This window comes from Seriola aureovittata, chromosome 10, assembly GCF_021018895.1.
Source record: "Seriola aureovittata isolate HTS-2021-v1 ecotype China chromosome 10, ASM2101889v1, whole genome shotgun sequence".
Classification (NCBI taxonomy): domain Eukaryota; kingdom Metazoa; phylum Chordata; class Actinopteri; order Carangiformes; family Carangidae; genus Seriola; species Seriola aureovittata.
In genome coordinates, this window is record NC_079373.1 from 19,217,514 (window position 1) to 19,243,740 (window position 26,227).

Here is a 26,227-nt window from a genome sequence, read left to right on the forward strand (position 1 = left end):
TTCAGCATACTCCCTCTGTGTTAGCAATCTAATATTTGACCCTTTTTTTTTTTTTTTTTTAATCTGCAGGGCCATTGTGACTTTATTTTGTCTTTCTTCAAATTGAATGTCCAATGTCATCGCTTTAATGAGCTAAACATAAACAGCCATGTGAGAGCTGTAAAATGACACAAACATGCTAATATCAGACCGCAGGCCGGACATCAACAGCCACATGTACAGTACACTCATAATGACAAGTTTGGAAGTCAGGTCTTAACTTAATGTCAAGGCAAGGTCTCCACCTAGCTGTGTGGCTGCATGTCTTCCACTTAAAAGAGCACACTTCCTTATTTATGACTGTTTTTTTTTTCTGTTTTTTTTTTTTATGTTTTCAGAGAATGCCAAAAAAAAAACTATTACCACCTCAGTCAGATGTGTAATCCATTATGGTGGATTTACTGGCACATAAGCATTTGAGCTCATCATTAAATTTGGATCACCCAGTTATCTTTTGTCCTATTTTAATTTTCTATTTGCAGGTTGGACTGCTGTCATAATGGCTCCAGCTCCCTGCGAGCTGTTTTATTGCAAATCACAGCATAGGAAACTAGAAAAAGACATTCAAATGCCAAATCTATTTTTAGATCCAACTTGTGGATCTGAGAGACATGAAACAAGGATGATGAGGAGGAGTGCAGGGAGACGTAAAGAAACGGGGGAAAAGGAGGGAGGGTACTGTAAAAGATGTGAGAAATATCAGGCTTAATGAAGCCAACATGCTGACGAATTATTATATTACCCACATGCCAGGAGTTCCCTGTAGCTACTGTGTGAAAATGATTACCCTTAAAACACCACCATATTGTACAAAATCCCTCAAGTGTAGAACTGATGTGAGCTTTAAAATTAGAACTTTTTGAAGTCTGTCAGAAGCGCTGTGTAGGGTTTTTCCTCATGAAGTAGGAAACAGAAACGCTATTATTTATTCATCCTTTGAGGGTGCACTTTGCTACCTGCAAGCTCAAAGTTGCTCTGAATAATGCAGAGGTGTGCCAGCTCAATCCTCCTGTGCACCATGCAGCACATTCAATAGCTTTGCTCCTCTTAGTACTTTCCATTTGACTGAAACAATTCAAAAACTATTTGCATAATGAATTTAACAACTGTGCTATTTCTAGTTAGGCTGTCACACAAGTTATGTTTTCAATGATATTAGCTTGTAAAATGTTACATAACACAAAAACTAGCATATTCTGAGTCACATCAGCCTGGAGATAGTATAACATTATTGTGAGAGTAAAAATCTGTAATTATATTGAAGATGCTTGATTCTAGTAAAGAGGAGACTGATGCAACACTCACTCATACACAGTTTCAAACCACACACTACAGCCATACACATATGTGGGGTAAAAATGTAGTTACATCTTTAATACCATTTTGTTTGACAGATTAAAAGGTATTCAAATATTAAAATCTTGCTTCTTTTATATTTTTGCATTGTACCAGCAAGCATATCATAAAGCATTTCAAAAACATCCTGAAACTTTGCATCTATTTGCTATTCTTGTTTCTCAAACACAAGTGCCTTCAATTGTTTTAAGTACATTACGATACATTAAAAATAAAACATGGGCTTAAAAATATCTACAGCCTAACTGCACATATTAATTATCTTTACAAAGAAGCCGTACCTGCCTCATGGAAAATTCTGCCCTTTAGAAGCTGAAAATAAGGCTTGTGCTGCTCTGGTGATTTTAACATCTCAGGAAATGTCCATTAGACAGACCAGATATGTAGCAGGAAGTGATATAACATTGTTGTTTCTATGAGGAATGTACAATGTAGAAAATAAGGACATTAACACAACAATGGATGTGACATTGACGCAGTATAGTTGATCTATTACCATACCTCCCAGTAAAATGTTCAGTTGTCATTCTTGGATTTCCTGAGCTTTTGTTTAATGTGACACATCTCTTTAATCTTAAAAACTAATCAAAGTAAGACTGGAACAATCAGAGGCATGGTGACAAGAAAAAGGTTACAAACAGTATCACAAAGAACTGGCCAAAATATAATGAAGAAATATACTGATAAAAATAAACATCTCATAGTTTTAAAAAGTGGACAGTGTAAAAAGACAAATGCATCCAGTGCATTATTCACTACAGTGCATTCAAATACAAAAGACTCTACAACAAAACTCCTTCATTACAAGGCATTGCACAGTTCAAATTGCCTTAAGAGGTGCAAAAACTATTGGTTGTACCAATCCAACAAACTTCAATAAAATACAATATATTTAAAAACTTAATTCTAAGGTTGCTATAACAAGGTAAAATCACAACAGTCCCTCTTTATCTTTTATAGTTTTGGCTTAAGCAGTAAAGCAAAAATAGAAGAGTGCCACCTATTGGTATTATAGTACACAGGTTTTTAAAAGGCACAGTATTTATACCAGCAGTTTTTTTATGCAGCCATACTAAAGGTTCATTTAATAACAAGATTTTCTTTTGTCTAAAATGTCTGTATTAATACCTATACAGCAACAACATATTACCTGAGCTAAAGATGTAATCATCAGTAAGTCATACAGTATACAGTAGTAAGCAAGCAGAAATAAAAAAAACAACAACAACTGAGCAATACAAAAGTATTCAATTAAAAGAAAGAATCCAAGACAGAAGTTTTCATATAATCAAAAATATTTTTGGTCAGTGATTATGTCCACTATTGTATCTCCATATACAGTTTTCTCTATTGTCAAACATTCAACATTTTTAATGAATAAATACCAGAAAAAGAGGTTTGAATCCAGAAAAAGCTACAGGGTCCCTCACAAGAGCATGACATGTATAAACAATAAATACAACACAATCTGTTTAAAGCATTCCCTTTACAAATGTCTGCTGAGTTTCTTGCTAAGAGTGAGGAGAGAAGCAGAAGACCTGACCACTCTCTCTGTCCTATGCATTGTGGTACCCGTTTTTGCGGAAACCTTTTTTGGGTTCTACGTTCTCGTAAATAGAGAGTGCAGCTGTGTTTTGGTAGATTAGATCCACATTGGTTCCAGTTCTTGACCTGATGATGTCCATGGCGCACTGGTTTAAGAACACATACTGATCCTGCAGGGACACCAAATACAAAAGTTTGTTGAGCTGCAGCATACTGATAATTTCATGTACAGTAAGACAAAAACCACAGTGAATGTGACTGTATCCTACCTCTGTTTGCACCATTAGGGGCCGGTGCATGCGCAGATCATGGACGATGCCATACACATCCACAATATTTTCTCTTTCAATCTGGAAGATCAGACGATCAATGGCTATGAAGGTACCTGTGCGCCCAACACCAGCACTGAATGTAGACGCAGGTAGACACATGGACAAGAGAGAAAAAGAATGTCGGGTGAATCTTTGGTGTCTTTTCTGAAATTTACATAGGATTGAAGGCAGAAGTGTGTGTGTGTTGAGTCAAACCTGCAGTGGACTACAGTAGGAGAGTGTCTGGAGTATTGGTCCATGTGTTCTCTGACTAAATGTCTGAAACTGATGAGGAGTTCAGTGGTTTCTGGTACCCCGTGATCCGGCCAGGCTGTGAAGTGGAAATGACGCACTGAGCGGGTCTCTGCCGTTTTCACCTGGAGAACAACAACACGCAAACTCAAAATAGATGTTAAATACACCATGATGAGTGATGGTGACTGTCACACTGTGGATTTCTTTCCTGTTGAGAGGGTGTGTTACATCTCACCACTTACATTTTTAATGTCAAAGTCCCGGATGGTCCAGTCTTCAAGTGGTATTTCAGAGGTTGTTGTCACAGTGATGTTTTCAAAGTGCTTCGTGCCGGAACTCCAGTACTGCTCGCATTTTACCTGGCAAGGGAAAACAGTTGATGCGTCCATGTGCATTAACGTGCATGTTGCTGCTAGTCGTGGTGCTTGTGTTTGTGTTTGCACTCACTCGTCCCTGCTCATTACAGCGTGTCAGCATGACGAGGGTCTGTACGTTCTTCTCCCATATCATCCTCCAGAACTCGTTGACTGTGGTGGGCAATGGGCCCTGAGCTGCAATAAACTCCTTCCTGGAGTTGTAACCCTGCCAAATGAAACATCAGCCCAGCCACAGAACACAAACATCCATTCTGTTCAGTACTTTTCTCTGAGATTCTCAGGTGTCCCAAACATCAATGTGCATGAAGGCGGAATAGTTTAAATAGCATGGCATTAAGCAGAGGAATGAGCAGTTATGTTGTTCAGTAGGATGTTTACTGATACTGAAGCAATGACTGAAGCAAAGAGCTGCCTCGACAAGTGTCAGTACGCACCGGCATGTAGTTAGCATTGATGTAGTCGTCATAGGGACTTCCATGGATAATAGAGAGTTTCACCCTAGAGGAGTCATCTAGGAGGCGAGAGAAGAGGGTAAATGGAAAAATCTACCATGTTTAAAATGTTATGGCTGCACTGATGTTCAGTTTTCTGAAATGTGAAAGAATTTAAATGAATTGAATTATTGCAGTGATAACTTTGATTTAATGTCAAAACAAAAATGGGATAATGGTAGCAGATACACCATGATAGGCGATGATATAGTTTAAAGAGAGAAGAGTGTTACTGTTGAAAGAAGCAGAGGTGGATTTGTGAAGGTGACTCACAGGGAAGCACGTTGTTGTAGCGGTTCTTGGGCTTGTTCTCCATAGTCAGAGCGCTTGTTTTCGACTGACCCGTACCAACAAGCTTCAGGTCCTTTAAAAGAAAGGGGAAAAAAAATGTGACTCACGATTTGATGGCTCACCTTACGCCCAAAATCTAGTGCATGTGCAATACCACAGACAGCAACTACATATCAGTATGGAAGCACAGTCACCGAAATATTTGACCTCCAGTTACTAATAAATTTCATGTTTTGGTTTTTTTTTTACTACGTGTCCACCACTTTGCACCAGTGAAGTATGTTGCAAATTGTAAGCATTACTGTAAAACTGATGTTTGGCCCAAATGTCTTTCAAACACTACTTCATTTGTACCAGTACTGATTTATCTTTAAACATTACAGCATTAAAGTGTCTGACATGTCTGAAGGAGATGGACAAAATATGTAGTTAGATATAAACATTGAACTTAATCACATTTACACGTATTAAAATTACATGATTAAAATCTTGAATAAACTACAAAATATACTGGAAAATATTTTGATACTGATCCCATTGGCCAATTAATGTTTTTTTTTTTTTTTAGCAATAATTGTCTGCTATGAATAGGCACATTTTCTATCAGAAGCCCTTGAATATTAAGTTTTTGTTTCACCTCAAACTCTTCAGCAAAGCCACAGTTGGAGTCTGCTTTCTGCTTCTTGTAGTAATCCTCATAGTCCTCCACCCTCACCGCCACACTTCTGCTCAAATGGACACCGGAGATAAGACAAGAAATGAGTTTTGTTCAGAAAACCATTTCAGCACAGTTCAGTCTGTTCCGGTCATGATGTGTAGATCTGATCATACTTTATTATTTATAGGATTTATACTTACACTTTGGCTCTGGAAAAAGAAAGAGGAAAAAGCAACATTGACTAACAGCTATAAGCATTGTTGTCCATTTACTTTGAACTTACAATAACATGGTAAAAATGAAAGCCTTACCTCATTGAATGAATCTGAATGTCTGATGATTCTTTGTTAGATAACCTACAGTTCATAAATAGAGAGTCTGGTGTTTACTCCTATACACATTTTTTATTTTATTTTAGTGGTAATTTCTATCAATTATGACAATGACAAACCTTTTCCAGTAGATGATGAAGCCAATGAGGATGATGAAGAGTACAAAAAAAATTCCCAGTGTTACTCCGACAGCAATCCCAATGACAGCTGAAATGTTGACAAAGATTACGACAGAGAGACAACAGAAAGAGGCCAATGAGCGTTTCCTCACATTATGGGAGCGTTTCATAGCAAAACAGACAAACATAAAACGTGAATCTGGGTACCTGGGTTTTGTGGGAGTTGAATAGTAGGGTAGAAGTTTGTAACTGTGACCAGTGAATACTCAACATTCACAAAGCCATCTGTCGTAGTCAGATTTGTGAACAACACAATGGCGTATCTGCAGGATAAGAGATCACATTTTTTTTATATGTATGTATGTTTATGTACACACAGATCTTACATTTTGACATTCTTTTTTGGTCTATAACAAATTAAGTATCACAAAATAACTAATGCTGTAATATTTGTCTAGATGATGTAATGATTTGTCAGTGTATAAATACAGTCTAACTCTAATGTTTCAAAAAGAAGCACCTGTTAACATATCTACTTGAAACCAGATTTTGTTCAAGTTAAATGACATCTGAAAACCTGCATAACTTAACATGATTAATCAAATTATCAAGATAAAATCATTACTTAACTTACAATGAAAATGCATTGCTAACATTAAAAAATTCAAGTGTAACAGATACATCATTAGTCATTTTAATGACTTGATTAAAAAAAACATACATTATTACACATTATTAAGAAGTAACAACAATAGTTGGCAGTTCAAATACATATGATCTCACATAATATAGCAATAACCTATAAAGGAGATGCTTATTCAGTCATTGAGATTTTACTATACTATACACAGTATCACTTTTGTTCTTACACGTATTTTCCCGTGGCATCCAGAGGACCATTAGTGTAACCGTTCCATTTGGATTCATCTCCTACTTCTATGCTCAGATCGTTGTCTCCACTGCGTGACTGGACACTGGTCTCTCTGATTGTTGCCAGGTATACTGGAGTGTCCTTTGCCTTCCACTGATCATAGGTTTTCCCCAAGTATGTTTTCAAATCTTTACCTGAAAGCTCTGAAATAACCATTAAGTCTTAATCATATGAAACAAATAAAGAAAATATGAAGAAATACCTACGACTCAGCATAAATAAATGGATCTCCAGGATACATTCACAACAAATTGTCACTTCCGAATGAATGGATTACGATGACGTGACATAATTATAAAACACACCCTGACATTAAGAAAAGAAAAAGAAACCCACCAGAGGGGCTGTTTGTCACCATCACTCCAAGATGTGTGATTGGCCCATTGGTGTCACTCAGCAGCTGTCTGTTAATCTGAAGGGAGAATCTGTTGTATACCGTCTCACTCACCAACAACAGTGACTCATAGTTGGGTGGAATGTTTGGAGCTTCAAGAATAAAAATTATGAAAAGAGAAAACGATTTGGTTTTGAGAAGTTCTTACTCATACATCTTACATCACAAAAACATTTTTAAAAAACTGTAAAGAAAATACAGAAATAGAGTTTTGAGCTTGCTACCTTAACCAGCCTATCATAATTCTAGTGAGTGTCTCAAATGACTGGATCTCTTTCAGCATGAGCAACAGACAAATAAAGGTTTGCTGCATGTATCTCAAAAAAATGTCAAAAACCTCTATTAAAATATGTTTGAATTATGTTTGATTATTAGCATTTGCATTCTACAGTTGTACAGTGTAACTATAATGTCCACAAATCATAATGTCCTACCTGTAATGCCTGTGTGGCATTTCAGAGACACAGGAGTGCTGGGCTCTCCACAGCTCAGTGTCTCCACAGACAGCTTGTACTCAGTATTGTGACGAAGATTGTAAACAGTCTGATTGCAACAGGTGTTTGTCGAGTTGCTGATCTTGCTGTCGTTTACAGTGACCAGGAAGCCGGAGTGCTGGCCACTGGGTGCGGTCCAGGACAAGACGATTTGTGCATTTTCTTTGTCTGGACCGTTGCACTTTAAGTGTTTCACTGGGCTTGCCTCTGCAGCATCACATAGAAATGCATGTTAGGAGAAACATAACACTGATAATTCACAAATAAAACAGTTTTTGATATTAAAGTAGATTAATATATAATAATATTGGCCAAAAATATATTTGCTGCATCATTTAAGACAAGCAATTTCCCTTCCATTACTTAAAAAATCTGTGTCCATCTGTCAGCAACATCCACTTCACTTTCTGATTAAAAAAATCAATTAAAAATATCTAAATTGTCTTTATTAGATAAAATCTTAAAACTAGAATGCCACACTTTGTAACTGTAATTACACCTAAAATAAGCTTGCATTTCACATTTTTTATGTATGTTCAAACGAAAGACAAAATTATTTGAAACCATGTGATAGCAGTATGAAATTTATCAAACTCTTATTATCATACTTGTGCAGCTGGAATTCGATGTTGGAGCACTCTGTGTTCCGTCAGAGGTCTCTGTGGTGACATTATAGCTATAGAGGCTGCCAGGATCGAGGTTATAGATAGTATACTCAGTTTTAGATGTTATGTTACTGATGGGCCCATCTCGGCCTTGCCAGGTCAAATTGTAACGATAACCTCCTTTGTAATCAGCAGGTTCTTTCCATGTGACTGTGATGTTGTTCTCTTCTGCCTTACGTGGCACAAGAGACTCCACACTCAATGGTCCTGTATGCAAGACATTTAAGAGATGTAAATGTTAATCCAGATATAAAAAAGGTGACAGAGGAGAGTGCTTGTGCTTGCACATTGCTTGGGTACAGAAATAAAACCCTTACTTGTAGTAACAAAGTAGATGTGAACCCTCTCACTCTCAAAACCCATGACACCCACTGTTACGATGGAGATGTTGTAGGAAAACCCAGAAAGCAGGGAGGCAAAAGTGTGACTGGTGGTGTTGGTAGTGAAGATTCGACCTCCCTGGGATTGTGTGTCTGTCAGTTTGTAGACGAATGATGCACCGGTCATCAGAGGAGCTTCCTCCCACCTAATTTCAATGGAACTGGTTGTCTTTGTCAGGACTTCAATTGACCCGGGAGGGTTAGGGACTGAGAGGGGTAAGGAATGGAATTGAAACATGTTAACTTCAACAAGCAGAGTTATTCTTCCATTCATCAACTCAAAACATTTTTATGATATTGCTATCCTTCCACACATGAGTAATGTCACTCAGAAGGATGATAGAGGAGTAACCATTATCGTGTCATTGCACATCGTGTTCTTTAAAGCACGATCAGCTGCGCTCGCAACTGCAGGACTACATCATTATATTACAAAAAATAAAGTCAAAGAAGATATCACTGTTGTTCCCAATGTCAAGAAAATTTTCATGGCTTAAATAAAACCCGAAAAACTAAAAATGTGCAGAACTTCCTCTGCATTACTTCCTCTGAACACCACTGAAAACTTTAAAGGTGAACACATTTATCATACTTACAAGTTGCATTAGTGATGGATCCAGATGATGCATTGAAGGGTCCACTATATGAGATTACCCTGGCAGTGTAAAGCCTCCCTGCGGACAGGCTTTCAAACAGAAAAGAGGTACTGGTAGAGTTAAGCTCTTTCTCCTCTATAGCCGAGGAAGTTCCGTTTAGATAAACCTTGTAATATTCCACTTTTCCAGAAGGTTTGGGCCATGACACCAGGATCGAACTATTGGAGCCCCGGCTGGAGATGCTGGGTTGCACTGTCTCAGGCTCTGTCAATGTGCAGAGGAGAAAAGATTAAAGCTGATCAATTATGTGAAATAAAGAAACAGAAATGAAAGGTGAGAATCTTACTAGTGTACTGCGAGGTGCACTCTGCTTCCCCTTCGATGCCATTCGCTGCCCTGACCGAAACACAGAAGGTGCATTCGGTCCCAGGGGTGAGCGCTGAGATCTGGGCACGGTTTTCTGCAATGGTTTTGTTTTGGGAGCCACAGCCACTTGTCTGAATCCGATATTTATATTCACTCTTATCCTCCAGTGGTACTTCCCAAGTCAGATTTACAGTGGTTGTGTTTAAGGTTTCAGCCTTCAACAATCTAATTCTATGAGGCCCTACAAACAAAGAAGAGAGGGTTAATTTTGGAAACAACAACATTAAGCACAGTTGTTCTTCCATATTCTGTCAAATTAGCTGCACTTCCCTCAGTACAAAATTACAATGCAATTACAGACAGATAAAAGGTAAAGGAATAATGATAAACTAAATGTGTTTAGTTAATTGTGTAATTGTCTTCTTTGGTTGTTTTGCTTATTTAGCTTCGTTGTAAGATTGTAAATGTCCAGGTGTAGAGACAGTGTGTTTGATAGGATATATACATACGTGTATAGTAGGAGACTGTCACAGGAGATGCCCGAGTGCCATCTGCTGTCTGTGTAGTGACAGTGAAGTTGTAGCTGCTCCCAGATGAAAGTCCAATGATTTTGTCAGTGGTGTTTAAAACTACTTTAGAAGAAGAAAAGGAGCCATTGGTGAATTGCACCTCATATGAATAATGAGATTTGCTCTGCATTTGTTCCCACACCAAGGTCACTGAATTTGTGGTGATTTCTTCCTCTCTCAGGCTGGTTACAGAATATGGTCCTGAGAAAATAAAACAGATGAGACACAGTGGATATAAAAAATAAGTTTTCAGTCAGATTTCGGGGAAAATAGTATAAATAGCATCTGCGGTTCGCCACAAAGACATAAGTAAAAAAGAAAAAAGGAAAACTATTAAGAAAATATAATAAAGTTTACCATCCACAGTAATAACCCTTATGGGATCTATGTGTATCAATCACACTCACTGGTATAGTTCTGTGCTGTCACTGCTGTGCTCTCATAGCCATATATGCCTACAGTAACAACAGAGATGTTGTAGGGGCTTCCAGATTCCAGATTGTCCAACAGGAACCAGTTGTTTTCAGTCAGATAGGAGCCATTAACGGTGGACACACTGAAGTTGTATTTATTATGGTCCATGCCCTCTGGAACTGACCAGGTAAAGTTGATGGACTTCACAGTCTGAGACACCACTGTGATGGGGCCAGGAGGGTTGGGAACTGAAGAGGAAAAGGAATACTGTTTCATTAGAGCTTAATTCAAATAAGCATTTATTAAATAAATGGTCAAAATACATACAAAATGCAAAAGTACAAACAGATTTACAAGTCACAATCTTGATGTAACTCACGAGTTGCGTTGCAAATTCTTTGACTGTAGCTCTCAAAAGATCCACTTGTGGTGAACACCTCTACACAGTAAAGCACTCCTGGTATGAGGCGCTGAAATACTTTGGTTACAGTAGTGTTGCTCAGAACCGTGCTGTTCCCCACCAACTGCCCATCTCTGTACAGCAGGACAGTGTAGGAGACCACCGCCCCAACTGCTGGGGTCCAGCTCACTGACATGGTAGTTGTGTTGCCTATGGCTATGATGTTAGAAACTGCCTCAGGCCCTGAAGGAAAAAAGATTTGAATTTAATGTAATATACATTGAGATAATCTTAAATATCTCAGATGTGTCTAACATAATGAGTACACATTAAGTTAACTTGAAAAAAATAGGCAAGGTGGAGAGTAACACAATAATTGTAACACAGTTATTGTATTCTAAAATGTTCTATGATGGACTCTAGACTGAACATTTTAAAGGAAGACCTGCATTACAAACTGGAGTTGTGGCATTCGAAATATGTGGGTATTTAACAGGCAGGGCGTTTTTTTTTTTTGGAGATTAAAGTGGCAATAGACAAGTTTTTTTGCTTTTATTTATGAATTAATTTAGGAATAACTTAGGAATTAAATGTTGATTGCACAATGTGATGACTATAGAATAATGACACCGCCTGTTTCACCTTCAGATTGGTTCCCTATAAGCCTCGCTTTCATACAACTCTATCTGTCGCTGGGTACAAAATCTCCTGGGAAAAAATGGAGTCACTGTGGAAACACTACCCAGCAAAAGAAAAAAAGGGCCCTGTTGTCGGATGGGGCAAGGAAGGTGAAGCATTCACTCAATGGAGAGAGCAATGGTTGGACTGGGCCAGAAATTCAGCCCTGAACTCATCCGCTGGGATCATTTCCAAGTAATACCACTGGGAAACACTGGGGGTTGAAAAGTTGTCTGTTTCCACTTTAACCCATAATAGGGACTAAAATCCATTTTGTCACCTTTGCTGCTTGGATTTTGAGCATTCTGGTGTTTTTTTTTTTTATAGTTGTCTCTCTGTCATATATATAAACACATTTTAGAAATGTTGAAGACATACTTGTGTAACTTGATGTGTTTTCCCTTGTGGACTTGACCCCTTCTACAACTGTAAACACATAAAAAGTGTACAGTTCTCCAGGTGTCAGATGGAAGAAGGTATAAGTCTCTGTCTCTGTTTGATTTTTCTGAACCTCTATGGCGTCCTGGAGCGCTATCACCAGGTAGGAGTAGGAAGTCTTAAAATCACTTTGTTTGACCCACGTCAGCCGGATGGCTGTTGTGTTCACTTCACTCACTGTGAGGTTGGTCACTGCTTTGGGCACTGTAGCAAATACAGCAGAGGGTTATATAAGGCCAAAAACCTCAACAAAGGTATTTTATATTTTTGTAGTTTGTGGTTTTGTGTATATAGGATATCATAAAGTTAAAGCAGTACAGAACCAATTAAGGCTTCAGCAGTTTGGCTGTGTTTAAAAAGAAGGTCTTACGTGTGTAATTGAATGTCTGTTCCTCCGTGGATTCAATTCCTGGTTCTATTCTGGTGATGACACTGATATTATATCTAGTTCCTGGCTTCAGGCCAACTATATCTTTGCTGTTATTGCTTGTTAAACATGTTTGTGAGGCGTTGGTGGAGTAGGTTGTAATCAAGTATATGTAATATGACTGGGCTCCCAGCGGGTATGACCATTCCACTCTGATCGAGGTGGTGGATTTAGGGTGGGCTGCAATGTTCAACACAGGGTTGGGCACTAGAAAGATGACAAACAAGATGGAAATGTTAGTTAGAAAAGTAATTTGATAAGAAGAGATTTTTGTCACATACTTTATGACGCATTTATAATATACAGTAAGTTATGTGATATGCAGTATTCTTAGGTACTGGCAAAAACAAACCACTGGGTTGTCATACAAATATTGCAAATTTGAATTAAAACACTCCAAGCAATAGAGACACTTCTCTGTCCTTTGGTGTCTCCTTGTTGTACTCACGGGTGAAAGTAGAATAATTGACAGCCGTGCTCCTTAAATTTTGGGGTCCAACTGTTTCGACAGTTATATTGTAGCGAATTCCAGAGAAAAGCAGGGACAGCTCTGTGCTATTGACTGTGGAGGTTTTATTTTGTAGCTCGCTACGCTCAGACTGGTGATAAGTGATATAGTAGCTGATGTCTGGAGCACCCTCCATCAAGACAGGAATCGCCCACTTCAGGAGGAGCGACGAGTTTGTCCTGTCACTGATGATAATGGAACCAGGAGGCGTGGGACCTAAGAGGTGTGAATAACAGGTACAGGTCGGTAATATTTTCCTATAACTGTGTTGTTTAAAAAAACAAAAAACAAATATAAAACAAAAGGTTTTTGCAGTCAGGCTGTAGTGTGGTGATTCTTGAGACATGCAATTAGTGAGATCAAACACACAATGTAAAGAGCATTTTGTTAGCATGGTGTTTCGACAAAATATCACATTTACTGAATGTGTTTAATGGTTTAAATCCATTAAATGAGCTACTTTTACTTACAAAACATTATTAGAAGTATAACCCATATTATTTAGCTGCTCTCAAGATCTGATCAAGAAAACCCCATGAAAACAACAACAGAAAAGGAAGTTGAACTTACTAGTTGCAAGTGAAGCCTGGTCAGACGTGTTATTTAAGTTTCCAGCTACAGCTGTCACTCTGATATCATAGATTCTCCCAGGATATAAATCAGTAAAGTTGGCTGTGGTGGCTTCTGTTATGTTGGTAATCGAATAGTTCAGTATTGTATTTGAGATTGTCACCACGTAATGATCAACCTCCCCTTTAGGCAAAGTCCAGCTGACAGACAAGCTATTAGTTCCTTGTCCTGTAATGCCCCCAGGCTTCGCAGGCCCTGTACAAAAAAACAAGTAGAAGGTGTTTTTTTTCTTATAATTGCATTGTGAAAAAACATAATATGATATGTCACATTTTGAAATGACAAAATGTAAATAAAGTACATATATTTGCTGTTAATTCATATTTTAATCAATTAAAAGCTAAAATATTGAATTTTGATTATTAGATATTATTACTCCATTCACCATACTTCCACTCTATTTATTCCTGTATTTCGGGATGTAGGGGGCTCTGCATAGAAATAGCACCTTTGTTGTCTGATGGCTGGACTCTAACTGGCTCTCATCCATTTCCTAAATTTCTCACGTGCTCACTGTCTCAGCTGGCAGGCTAAAGCACATTAGAATGTGAATCTGCTGAGTGTTTATGCCTGACCCTCAGATCCAAACACTGGCACCAGCTCGACCTCATCATCATGGCACAAGAGGCACTCAACAACATCAGCAGCAGTCAACAGCAGTCATCCAGCTTTTCCTCACCTCCCTTGACCAAGCACTCTCTGCCTCCAACCAGCAAAGTGCTGTGGACAAATGGAACTGCCTATATAACTTTATTTAGGCCCTTGCAGCTTATGGCAAGAAAGCGAGGAGGAACACAGACCAACGCAGCAGAGATGGAACCAGTCATCAAGGGCCAAATGTACTGCTTCCCTCAAGCACGAGGCAAACCATCAACAAAGAGCTTTGAGACTCAGAGAAGCTAAAAACAGAGGCCAGCAAAGAACAAAAATCTGTGCCAACAACTACTGGGCTGAGCTCTCCTCCAACATTCAGACCACCTCTAACATGGGGGACATCAGGGGCATGGATGAGGGGATCAAACAAGCAACAGGTCCCCCCCATCATGAAAATGGTGTCATTCAAATCCAAGTCAGGTGAAGTCATCACCAATGGCAGCAAGCAGATGGAAAAGTGAGCTGAACACTACATGGAGCTGTACACAGCAGAGAACACTGCATCCGAGGCAGCGTGAACAGCATTGCAAGCCTGCCTGTGATAGAGGAGCTTAATAAAGAACAAGGGAGAAGCTCAGCAAAGCCACCGATAGCCTTGCATTCAGCAAAGCCCCAGGTGCTGACAGGATAACACCCAAAGTCATCAAACTTAGGAAACCTTTCTTACTTCCACATCCTCACAATCTCCTCCACCTCTGTTGGAATGAAGGAATTGTCCCCCTGGAAGTGTGTGATACCAAGATTGTCACGATGTACAAGAACAAATGACAGCAGCAACTACCTTTGATCTTCACCCTTCACCAGCTGCAGGAAAAATCCCGAGAGCAGAGGACCCCTTGATCTCGCCTTTGTCGATCTCACAAAGACTTTTAACCTTGTCAGCAGAAATGGTCTCTTCAAGCTTCTCGTGAAAATTGTGAACTGTGTTCTTGCGCCAACCCTCTCTGGTATTCTCTTTTCTCTCCTGCTGGTGTTTGCATTTGGCTCAACCCATGATGGTATCTACCTACACACCAGAGCTGACACCAGACTGTTTAACCTTGCCTGCTTGCAGTCCAAGACCAAAATGACCAGTGTGCTCCTGAGGGGAATGGTATTTACAGACAATGGATCACTAGTATCCCATACTGAGTCTGTTCCAGGGGCTGATGGACAGGATCTCACATTCTTGTAAGGAGTTAGCTCTCACCATTAGCATTAAGAAGACAAATTTCATGGGCCAATAAATCAAAACCCCACCCTCCATCTCCACCAACAGCAAGACTCTTGACTTGGTCAACTCATTTACATACTTTGTAAATGAGACAGTGGTCCATCTGTCCACTGTCCACATTATCCAACGACCTGTCATTTAACGAGGAACTGAGCACCTGTTTGCGAGGGCCACTCCAGCGATGGCCAAGCTGTTAAAGAGAGTGTGTTCCAACCAACAAGCACTTAACTCTGCACGCAAAACTCCAGGTCTACAAAGCCTGCGTCATCAGCAGCCTGCAATAAGACAGTGACGCCTGGACCACTTGCACCAGACAAGAAAAACGGCTGAACAACTTCCACCTGGGATACCTACACCGCATCCCGGATATTACATGGCACGAGAGAGTACCTAACAGTCCTGGAACAAGATCATTCCTCCAGCATGTTTACCATACTGAGCTGGCAGGCATTGACTCTGGGAAACTGGGAGAAGGTTGGAAGACTTACCAAAGGCACACATCCTTACTACAGGAGAATAGACATAAGAGGGAACTGCAAGCAGCATCTCTCTCTTCTGTACCAACCTGTTGTTAGGTTTATTAATGTTTTGTTTTGTCTGACCAACAGGAAGAACTGGAAAACCCTCCTGGGAAGATACAACCCTGATACACCTGAACTTCTCCTTTGAGAGGACTTGTTATTCTACACCTGGACTTGTCTTATATTAGCCTCTGAATGTCGTCCTACTTGTGTTCATTCTCCACCAGGTCTCCTAAGCAGACCTCCAGTACCAACCACATTTAAACGCTTACTTACTTGTGTATTGAGTAACAGCAGTGCTCTGTCCGTCAGTATGGTTGTCATCTGCCACTGCAGTAACAATTACTTCATACTGGACACCAGCAGTCAGGTTACTGATGGTCATAGATGTTTCAGACACATCCACAGTGTCATTGAATTGTCCATCTGTCCACTGTACTCTATAGAAGGAGCTGTTTCCTTCTGGTTCACTCCAGTCCACAGACACAGAGGATGTGGTGACGTTTGTGACAGTGAGATTTCTGACTAGTTCAGGCCCTGTGAGTGCAGGATCAATACACAATGAGGAAACAGATTGATAAAAACATCTAACATTAGAATTGAGGTGTTACATGAAGAGGGCTAACTTGGTCAATTAAACCAACTAGATTAAAGAAGCTGAACATCAATGAACAGATGTTGAATGCACAAAGTGTGGCTTACTTGTGACTGAGGTGAATGTGTAAGGGTCTCCTTCTGTCTCATTGTCTCCAGCAACAGCTGTGACGGTGATTGTGTAGTTAGTACCAGAGATCAGCTCTGACAGCACAGCAAAGGTATCATTTGTGTATTTAGTCATCAGCACTCCACCATTGTGCCACTCCAACCTGTACATGAACACCTCACCAGGAGGTGAGGTCCAGTTCACAGAGATGGAGGAGGTGTTTTGGGACACAATATGATGGTTTCCAATTATACCTGGTCCTATACAGGAGAGGAGAGGAGAGGAGAGGAGGGGAGAGGAGGGGAGAGGAGAGGAGAGGAGAGGAGGAGGGGAGGGGAGAGGAGAAGAAAGGAAAGGATAAGACATGGGAGTAAAACCTGTAATCTGAGATGAAAAGAGCAGCAACTAGACGAAGAAAAAAGACAATTAGAAAAGTACTCACATCAAGACAAATAAATTATAAAGTATTACATTTTTTTTAGGATTTAAGCACTAAAAAACAAAACAGGGTAGAGCCACCATGATCAGAAAAATCATATTCATCATCTTACTTGTATGATGAAAAATCTGTGCCATTTCACTTTCTGTTTGGTTATCTCCAGCCACTGCTATGACAGTAAAACTGTAATTCACTCCAGCAGTCAGCTCAGTGATGTTTAGTTTTGTTTCAGTGACACTGTCCCTCCTGTTAGTTGATCCATTAGACCAATGTACTCTATAAAAGGAGCGGTTTCCCTTTGGTTCAGTCCACATCACATACACTGAGGATGTGGTGATGTTAGTGACACTGAGGTTACAGACTACTTCAGGCTCTGTGAGGGAAAATGTGTTAAATGGGTAAATAGAGAGTTTTTTTAAACATTTCATCAAGCATCTACTTTGAATATCTATTAAATTAGTAGTAAAAGTGAAAACATGAGACGTGCTGCTCCAGCAAAGTGATCGAACTGCTTCCATCCAGCTGGAAGTTCATTTAGCATCCTTTTTAATCGGCGACTTTTTCATGTAGCCACATTTGTTAAGGCAGACACCCAGGGTCATCCTTAACAGGTGACCAAACCCCCTCGTCTGACTTGTATCATGACTTGTGTCATGACTTTTGTCTCCTCCTGACAGTATCAACCACATTTAAACGCTTACTTACTTGTGTATTGAGTAACAGCAGTGCTCTGTCCGTCAGTATGGTTGTCATCTGCCACTGCAGTAACATTTATTTTATACTGGACACCAGCAGTCAGGTTACTAATGGTCATAGATGTTTCAGACACATACGAAGTGTCATTGAATTGTCCATCTGTCCACTGTACTCTATAGAAGGAGCTGTTTCCTTCTGGTTCACTCCAGTCCACAGACACAGAGGATGTGGTGACGTTTGTGACAGTGAGATTTCTGACTAGTTCAGGCCCTGTGAGTGCAGGATCAATACACGGTGAGGAAGAGGAGAAAGAAAACTCATGACTGTGGCAAGTAAAAAATAGGAGAGTGCAGACACCCATACAAACAAGCTACAAACAGCAAAAAGCTGAAATTCAAAATAGATAAAATGTGTTTACTTGTGAATGAGGTGAATGTGTAAGGGTCTCCTTCTGTCTCATTTTCTCCAGCAACAGCTGTGACGGTGATTGTGTAGTTAGTACCAGAGATCAGCTCTGACAGCACAGCAAAGGTATCATTTGTGTATTTAGTCATCAGCACTCCACCATTGTGCCACTCCAACCTGTACATGAACACCTCACCAGGAGGTGAGGTCCAGTTCACAGAGATGGAGGAGGTGTTTTGGGACACAATATGATGGTTTCCAATTATACCTGGTCCTATACAGGAGAGGAGAGGAAGGGAGGGGAGAGGAGAGGAGGGGACAGGACGTGGGACTTAAACCTAGTAACATTTATTTGTGATGTGCCTGTTGGTTACAAAAAGCACATCAGTAACATTCATATATTAAATGTGGATTTTAATTTTCTGATCTTCATAAAAAAAACTTTTCTATCATTTTGTTTTGTGATGTAATAAAACACAAAACAGGGTAGAGCCACCATGATCAGAAAAATCACATTCATCATCTTACTTGTATGTTGAAAAATCTGTGCCATTTCACTTTCTGTTTGGTTATCTCCAGCCATTGCTATGACAGTAAAACTGTAATTCACTCCAGCAGTCAGCTCAGTGATGTTTAGTTTTGTTTCAGTGACACTGTCCCTCCTGTTAGTTGATCCATTAGACCAATGTACTCTATAAAAGGAGCGGTTTCCCTTTGGTTCAGTCCACATCACATACACTGAGGATGTGGTGATGTTAGTGACACTGAGGTTACAGACTACTTCAGGCTCTGTGAGGGAAAATGTGTTAAATGGATAAATAGAGAGTTTTTATCATTTCATCAAGCATCTACTTCAAAAATCTATTAAATTAGTAGTAACAGTGAAAACATGAGACGTGCTGCTCCAGCAAAGTGATCAAACTGCTTCCATCCAGCTGGAAGTTCATTTAGCATCCTTTTTAATCAGCGACTTTTTCATGTAGCCACATTTGTTAAGGCAGACACCCAGGGTCATCCTTAACAGGTGACCAAACCCCCTCGTCTGACTTGTGTCATGACTTGTGTCATAACAGAGAAAAGGCAGCTTGACATAGGGACTAACTTTCCAGTGCACAATGAAAAGTGAATCAACCCTGTGTTGACGACTCATTTCAGCTGCTGTATCCAGACCTCATTCTCTCAGTCCCTATCTAGAATACAAACATTTGCATCACTGCTGAACTCTCTGATCATCACTGTGATCCAGTTCAACAGCATCACTGAAGCTGATGCACAAAACAGCCTCAGTACAACCAACAACTGTCTCACCCTCCTGTGAGGATACAACCCTGATACTCCTGAACTTCTCCTTTGAGAGGACTTGTTATTCCACACCTGGACTTGTCTTATATTAGCCTCTGAATGTTGTCCTGCTTGTGATCATTGCAGAGTCTTCTCCACCAGGTCTCCTCAGCAGACCTCCTGACAGTATCAACCACATTTAAACGCTTACTTACTTGTGTATTGAGTAACAGCAGTGCTCTGTCCGTCAGTATGGTTGTCATCTGCCACTGCAGTAACATTTATTTTATACTGGACACCAGCAGTCAGGTTACTAATGGTCATAGATGTTTCAGACACATACGAAGTGTCATTGAATTGTCCATCTGTCCACTGTACTCTATAGAAGGAGCTGTTTCCTTCTGGTTCACTCCAGTCCACAGACACAGAGGAGGTGGTGACGTTTGTGACAGTGAGATTTCTGACTAGTTCAGGCCCTGTGAGTGCAGGATAAATACACGGTGAGGAAGAGGAGAAAGAAAACTCATGACTGTGGCAAGTACAAAATAGGAGAGTGCAGACACCCAAACAAACAAACTACAAACAGCAAAAAGCTGAAATTCAAAATAGATAAAATGCGTTTACTTGTGAATGAGGTGAATGTGTAAGGGTCTCCTTCTGTCTCATTGTCTCCAGCAACAGCTGTGACGGTGATTGTGTAGTTAGTACCAGAGATCAGCTCTGACAGCACAGCAAAGGTATCATTTGTGTATCTAGTCATCAGCACTCCACCATTGTGCCACTCCAACCTGTACATGAACACCTCACCAGGAGGTGAGGCCCAGTTCACAGAGATGGAGGAGGTGTTTTGGGACACAATATGATGGTTTCCAATTATACCTGGTCCTATACAGGAGAGGAGAGGAGAGGAGAAGAGAGGAGAGGAGAGGAGAGGAGAGGAGAGGAGGGGAGAGGAGAGGACAGGAGAGGAGAGGAGGGGAGAGGAGAATGGAGGAGAGGAGAGGAGAGGAGAGGAGAGGAGGGGAGAGGAGAGGAGAGGAGGGGAGAGAAGAGGAGAGGAGAGGAGGGGACAGGACGTGGGACTTAAACCTAGTAACATTTATTTGTGATGTGCCTGTTGGTTACAAAAAGCACATCAGTAACATTCATATATTAAATGTGGATTTTAGTTTTCTGATCCTCATAAAAAAAACTTTTCTATCATTTTGTTTTGTGATGTAATAAAACACAAAACAGGGTAGAGCCACCATGATCAGAAAAATCACATTCATCATCTTACTTGTATGTTGAAAAATCTGTGCCATTTCACTTTCTGTTTGGTTATCTCCAGCCACTGCTATGACAGTAAAACTGTAATTCACTCCAGCAGTCAGCTCAGTGATGTTTAGTTTTGTTTCAGTGACACTGTCCCTCCTGTTAGTTGATCCATTAGACCAATGTACTCTATAAAAGGAGCGGTTTCCCTTTGGTTCAGTCCACATCACATACACTGAGGATGTGGTGATGTTAGTGACACTGAGGTTACAGACTACTTCAGGCTCTGTGAGGGAAAACGTGTTAAATGGATAAATAGAGAGTTTTTTTCATTTCATCAAGCATCTACTTTGAAAATCTATTAAATTAGTAGTAACAGTGAGAACATGAGACTTGCTGCTCCAGCAAAGTGATCAAGCTGCTTCCATCCAGCTGGAAGTTCATTTAGCATCCTTTTTAATCAGCGACTTTTTCATGTAGCCACATTTGTTAAGGCAGACACCCAGGGTCATCCTTAACAGGTGACCAAACCCCCTCGTCTGACTTGTGTCATAACAGAGAAAAGGCAGCTTGACATAGGGACTAACTTTCCAGTGCACAATGAAAAGTGAATCAACTCTGTGTTGACGACTCATTTCAGCTGCTGTATCCAGACCTCATTCTCTCAGTCCCTATCTAGAATCTTTAGCCAGAGCTACGGAGCAAAAACAAAACTGGACCAACAAAAATACAAACATTTGCATCACTGCTGAACTCTCTGATCATCACTGTGATCCAGTTCAACAGCATCACTGAAGCTGATGCACAAAACAGCCTCAGTACAACCAACAACTGTCTCACCCTCCTGTGAGGATACAACCCTGATACTCCTGAAATTCTCCATTGAGAGGACTTGTTATTCCACACCTGGACTTGTCTTATATTAGCCTCTGAATGTTGTCCTGCTTGTGACCATTGCAGAGTCTTCTCCACCAGGTCTCCTCAGCAGACCTCCTGACAGTATCAACCACATTCAAAGGCTTACTTACTTGTGTATTGAGTAACAGCAGTGCTCTGTCCGTCAGTATGGTTGTCATCTACCACTGCAGTAACAATTATTTTATACTGGACACCAGCAGTCAGGTTACTAATGGTCATAGATGTTTCAGACACATACGAAGTGTCATTGAATTGTCCATCTGTCCACTGTACTCTATAGAAGGAGCTGTTTCCTTCTGGTTCACTCCAGTCCACAGACACAGAGGATGTGGTGACGTTTGTGACAGTGAGATTTCTGACTAGTTCAGGCCCTGTGAGTGCAGGATAAATACACGGTGAGGAAGAGGAGAAAGAAAACTCATGACTGTGGCAAGTAAAAAATAGGAGAGTGCAGACACCCATACAAACAAGCTACAAACAGCAAAAAGCTGAAATTCAAAATAGATAAAATGTGTTTACTTGTGAATGAGGTGAATGTGTAAGGGTCTCCTTCTGTCTCATTGTCTCCAGCAACAGCTGTGACGGTGATTGTGTAGTTAGTACCAGAGATCAGCTCTGACAGCACAGCAAAGGTATCATTTGTGTATTTAGTCATCAGCACTCCACCATTGTGCCACTCCAACCTGTACATGAACACCTCACCAGGAGGTGAGGTCCAGTTCACAGAGATGGAGGAGGTGTTTTGGGACACAATATGATGGTTTCCAATTATACCTGGTCCTATACAGGAGAGGAGAGGAAGGGAGGGGAGAGGAGAGGAGGGGACAGGACGTGGGACTTAAACCTAGTAACATTTATTTGTGATGTGCCTGTTGGTTACAAAAAGCACATCAGTAACATTCATATATTAAATGTGGATTTTAATTTTCTGATCTTCATAAAAAAAACTTTTCTATCATTTTGTTTTGTGATGTAATAAAACACAAAACAGGGTAGAGCCACCATGATCAGAAAAATCACATTCATCATCTTACTTGTATGTTGAAAAATCTGTGCCATTTCACTTTCTGTTTGGTTATCTCCAGCCACTGCTATGACAGTAAAACTGTAATTCACTCCAGCAGTCAGCTCAGTGATGTTTAGTTTTGTTTCAGTGACACTGTCCCTCTTGTTAGTTGATCCATTAGACCAATGTACTCTATAAAAGGAGCGGTTTCCCTTTGGTTCAGTCCACATCACATACACTGAGGATGTGGTGATGTTAGTGACACTGAGGTTACAGACTACTTCAGGCTCTGTGAGGGAAAATGTGTTAAATGGATAAATAGAGAGTTTTTATCATTTCATCAAGCATCTACTTCAAAAATCTATTAAATTAGTAGTAACAGTGAAAACATGAGACTTGCTGCTCCAGCAAAGTGATCAAACTGCTTCCATCCAGCTGGAAGTTCATTTAGCATCCTTTTTAATCAGCGACTTTTTCATGTAGCCACATTTGTTAAGGCAGACACCCAGGGTCATCCTTAACAGGTGACCAAACCCCCTCGTCTGACTTGTGTCATGACTTGTGTCATAACAGAGAAAAGGCAGCTTGACATAGGGACTAACTTTCCAGTGCACAATGAAAAGTGAATCAACCCTGTGTTGACGACTCATTTCAGCTGCTGTATCCAGACCTCATTCTCTCAGTCCCTATCTAGAATACAAACATTTGCCTCACTGCTGAACTCTCTGATCATCACTGTGATCCAGTTCAACAGCATCACTGAAGCTGATGCACAAAACAGCCTCAGTACAACCAACAACTGTCTCACCCTCCTGTGAGGATACAACCCTGATACTCCTGAACTTCTCCTTTGAGAGGACTTGTTATTCCACACCTGGACTTGTCTTATATTAGCCTCTGAATGTTGTCCTGCTTGTGATCATTGCAGAGTCTTCTCCACCAGGTCTCCTCAGCAGACCTCCTGACAGTATCAACCACATTTAAACGCTTACTTACTTGTGTATTGAGTAACAGCAGTGCTCTGTCCGTCAGTATGGTTGTCATCTGCCACTGCAGTAACATTTATTTTATACTGGACACCAGCAATCAGTTTACTAATGGTCATAGATGTTTCAGACACATACGAAGTGTCATTGAATTGTCCATCTGTCCACTGTACTCTATAGAAGGAGCTGTTTCCTTCTGGTTCACTCCAGTCCACAGACACAGAGGATGTGGTGACGTTTGTGACAGTGAGATTTCTGACTAGTTCAGGCCCTGTGAGTGCAGGATAAATACACGGTGAGGAAGAGGAGAAAGAAAACTCATGACTGTGGCAAGTACAAAATAGGAGAGTGCAGACACCCAAACAAACAAACTACAAACAGCAAAAAGCTGAAATTCAAAATAGATAAAATGCGTTTACTTGTGAATGAAGTGAATGTGTAAGGGTCTCCTTCTGTCTCATTGTCTCCAGCAACAGCTGTGACGGTGATTGTGTAGTTAGTACCAGAGATCAGCTCTGACAGCACAGCAAAGGTATCATTTGTGTATCTAGTCATCAGCACTCCACCATTGTGCCACTCCAACCTGTACATGAACACCTCACCAGGAGGTGAGGCCCAGTTCACAGAGATGGAGGAGGTGTTTTGGGACACAATATGATGGTTTCCAATTATACCTGGTCCTATACAGGAGAGGAGAGGAGAGGAGAGGAGAGGAGAGGAGAGGAGAAGAGAGGAGAGGAGAGGAGAGGAGAGGAGAGGAGGGGAGAGGAGAGGAGAGGAGAGGAGAGGAGAGAGAGGAGGGGAGAGGAGAATGGAGGAGAGGAGAGAGAGGAGAGGAGGGGAGAGGAGAATGGAGGAGAGGAGAGAGGAGGGGAGAGGAGGGGAGAGGAGAATGGAGGAGAGGAGAGGAGAGGAGAGGAGGGGAGAGGAGAGGAGAGGAGGGGAGAGGAGAGGAGAGGAGGGGACAGGACGTGGGACTTAAACCTAGTAACATTTATTTGTGATGTGCCTGTTGGTTACAAAAAGCACATCAGTAACATTCATATATTAAATGTGGATTTTAGTTTTCTGATCCTCATAAAAAAAACTTTTCTATCATTTTGTTTTGTGATGTAATAAAACACAAAACAGGGTAGAGCCACCATGATCAGAAAAATCACATTCATCATCTTACTTGTATGATGAAAAATCTGTGCCATTTCACTTTCTGTTTGGTTATCTCCAGCCACTGCTATGACAGTAAAACTGTAATTCACTCCAGCAGTCAGCTCAGTGATGTTTAGTTTTGTTTCAGTGACACTGTCCCTCCTGTTAGTTGATCCATTAGACCAATGTACTCTATAAAAGGAGCGGTTTCCCTTTGGTTCAGTCCACATCACATACACTGAGGATGTGGTGATGTTAGTGACACTGAGGTTACAGACTACTTCAGGCTCTGTGAGGGAAAATGTGTTAAATGGATAAATAGAGAGTTTTTATCATTTCATCAAGCATCTACTTCAAAAATCTATTAAATTAGTAGTAACAGTGAGAACATGAGACTTGCTGCTCCAGCAAAGTGATCAAGCTGCTTCCATCCAGCTGGAAGTTCATTTAGCATCCTTTTTAATCAGCGACTTTTTCATGTAGCCACATTTGTTAAGGCAGACACCCAGGGTCATCCTTAACAGGTGACCAAACCCCCTCGTCTGACTTGTGTCATAACAGAGAAAAGGCAGCTTGACATAGGGACTAACTTTCCAGTGCACAATGAAAAATGAATCAACTCTGTGTTGACGACTCATTTCAGCTGCTGTATCCAGACCTCATTCTCTCAGTCCCTATCTAGAATCTTTAGCCAGAGCTACGGAGCAAAAACAAAACTGGACCAACAAAAATACAAACATTTGCATCACTGCTGAACTCTCTGATCATCACTGTGATCCAGTTCAACAGCATCACTGAAGCTGATGCACAAAACAGCCTCAGTACAACCAACAACTGTCTCACCCTCCTGTGAGGATACAACCCTGATACTCCTGAACTTCTCCTTTGAGAGGACTTGTTATTCCACACCTGGACTAGTCTTATATTAGCCTCTGAATGTTGTCCTGCTTGTGATCATTGCAGAGTCTTCTCCACCAGGTCTCCTCAGCAGACCTCCTGACAGTATCAACCACATTTAAACGCTTACTTACTTGTGTATTGAGTAACAGCAGTGCTCTGTCCGTCAGTATGGTTGTCATCTGCCACTGCAGTAACATTTATTTTATACTGGACACCAGCAATCAGTTTACTAATGGTCATAGATGTTTCAGACACATACGAAGTGTCATTGAAATGTCCATCTGTCCACTGTACTCTATAGAAGGAGCTGTTTCCTTCTGGTTCGCTCCAGTCCACAGACACAGAGGATGTGGTGACGTTTGTGACAGTGAGATTTCTGACTAGTTCAGGCCCTGTGAGTGCAGGATAAATACACGGTGAGGAAGAGGAGAAAGAAAACTC

At 40.6% G+C, this 26,227-nt stretch overlaps 1 protein-coding gene across 4 annotated transcripts; it reads right to left on the reverse strand.

The window, feature by feature from the left end:
* Positions 1 to 1,387: 1,387 nt before the first annotated feature.
* Positions 1,388 to 26,158, reverse strand: LOC130176925 (tenascin-X). Of its 4 annotated transcripts, XM_056388352.1 has the most exons (41): positions 25,918 to 26,153; positions 24,915 to 25,175; positions 24,160 to 24,420; positions 23,751 to 24,011; positions 22,783 to 23,043; positions 22,268 to 22,528; positions 21,859 to 22,119; positions 20,856 to 21,116; positions 20,201 to 20,461; positions 19,792 to 20,052; positions 18,824 to 19,084; positions 18,309 to 18,569; positions 17,900 to 18,160; positions 17,307 to 17,567; positions 16,755 to 17,015; positions 16,329 to 16,589; positions 13,605 to 13,859; positions 12,975 to 13,250; positions 12,470 to 12,733; positions 12,040 to 12,303; positions 10,963 to 11,226; positions 10,577 to 10,831; positions 10,110 to 10,370; positions 9,581 to 9,841; positions 9,235 to 9,498; positions 8,576 to 8,845; positions 8,202 to 8,465; positions 7,534 to 7,800; positions 7,042 to 7,191; positions 6,644 to 6,848; positions 5,982 to 6,097; positions 5,775 to 5,862; positions 5,635 to 5,679; positions 5,303 to 5,390; positions 4,648 to 4,738; positions 4,318 to 4,394; positions 3,954 to 4,088; positions 3,749 to 3,865; positions 3,468 to 3,628; positions 3,210 to 3,345; positions 1,388 to 3,110 (listed from the first exon to the last, which is right to left on the reverse strand). In XM_056388352.1, exons 1-41 carry the CDS (start codon positions 26,024 to 26,026, stop codon positions 2,952 to 2,954), a joined length of 8,757 nt encoding a protein of 2,918 aa, XP_056244327.1. In that variant the 5' UTR covers positions 26,027 to 26,153; the 3' UTR covers positions 1,388 to 2,951. The 4 variants fall into 4 exon arrangements, with proteins under 4 accessions (XP_056244327.1, XP_056244329.1, XP_056244328.1 ...); XM_056388354.1 differs by lacking the exon at positions 24,915 to 25,175 and having other exon boundaries at positions 25,918 to 26,152; XM_056388353.1 differs by lacking the exon at positions 17,307 to 17,567 and having other exon boundaries at positions 25,918 to 26,152.
* Between the last annotated feature and the right edge of the window lie 69 nt (positions 26,159 to 26,227).

Coding starts and splice junctions, on each gene's coding strand:
- LOC130176925 (XM_056388352.1), bottom strand. CDS start 26,026: ATGACCATTAGTAAACTGATTGCTGGTGTCCAGTATAAAATAAATGTT. Junction 9,842..10,109: donor GACAGTCTCCTACTATACAC/GTATGTATATAT, acceptor CTTTGTTTGTAG/GGCCTCATAGAATTAGATTG. Junction 9,499..9,580: donor GTGCACCTCGCAGTACACTA/GTAAGATTCTCA, acceptor GCACATTGACAG/AGCCTGAGACAGTGCAACCC.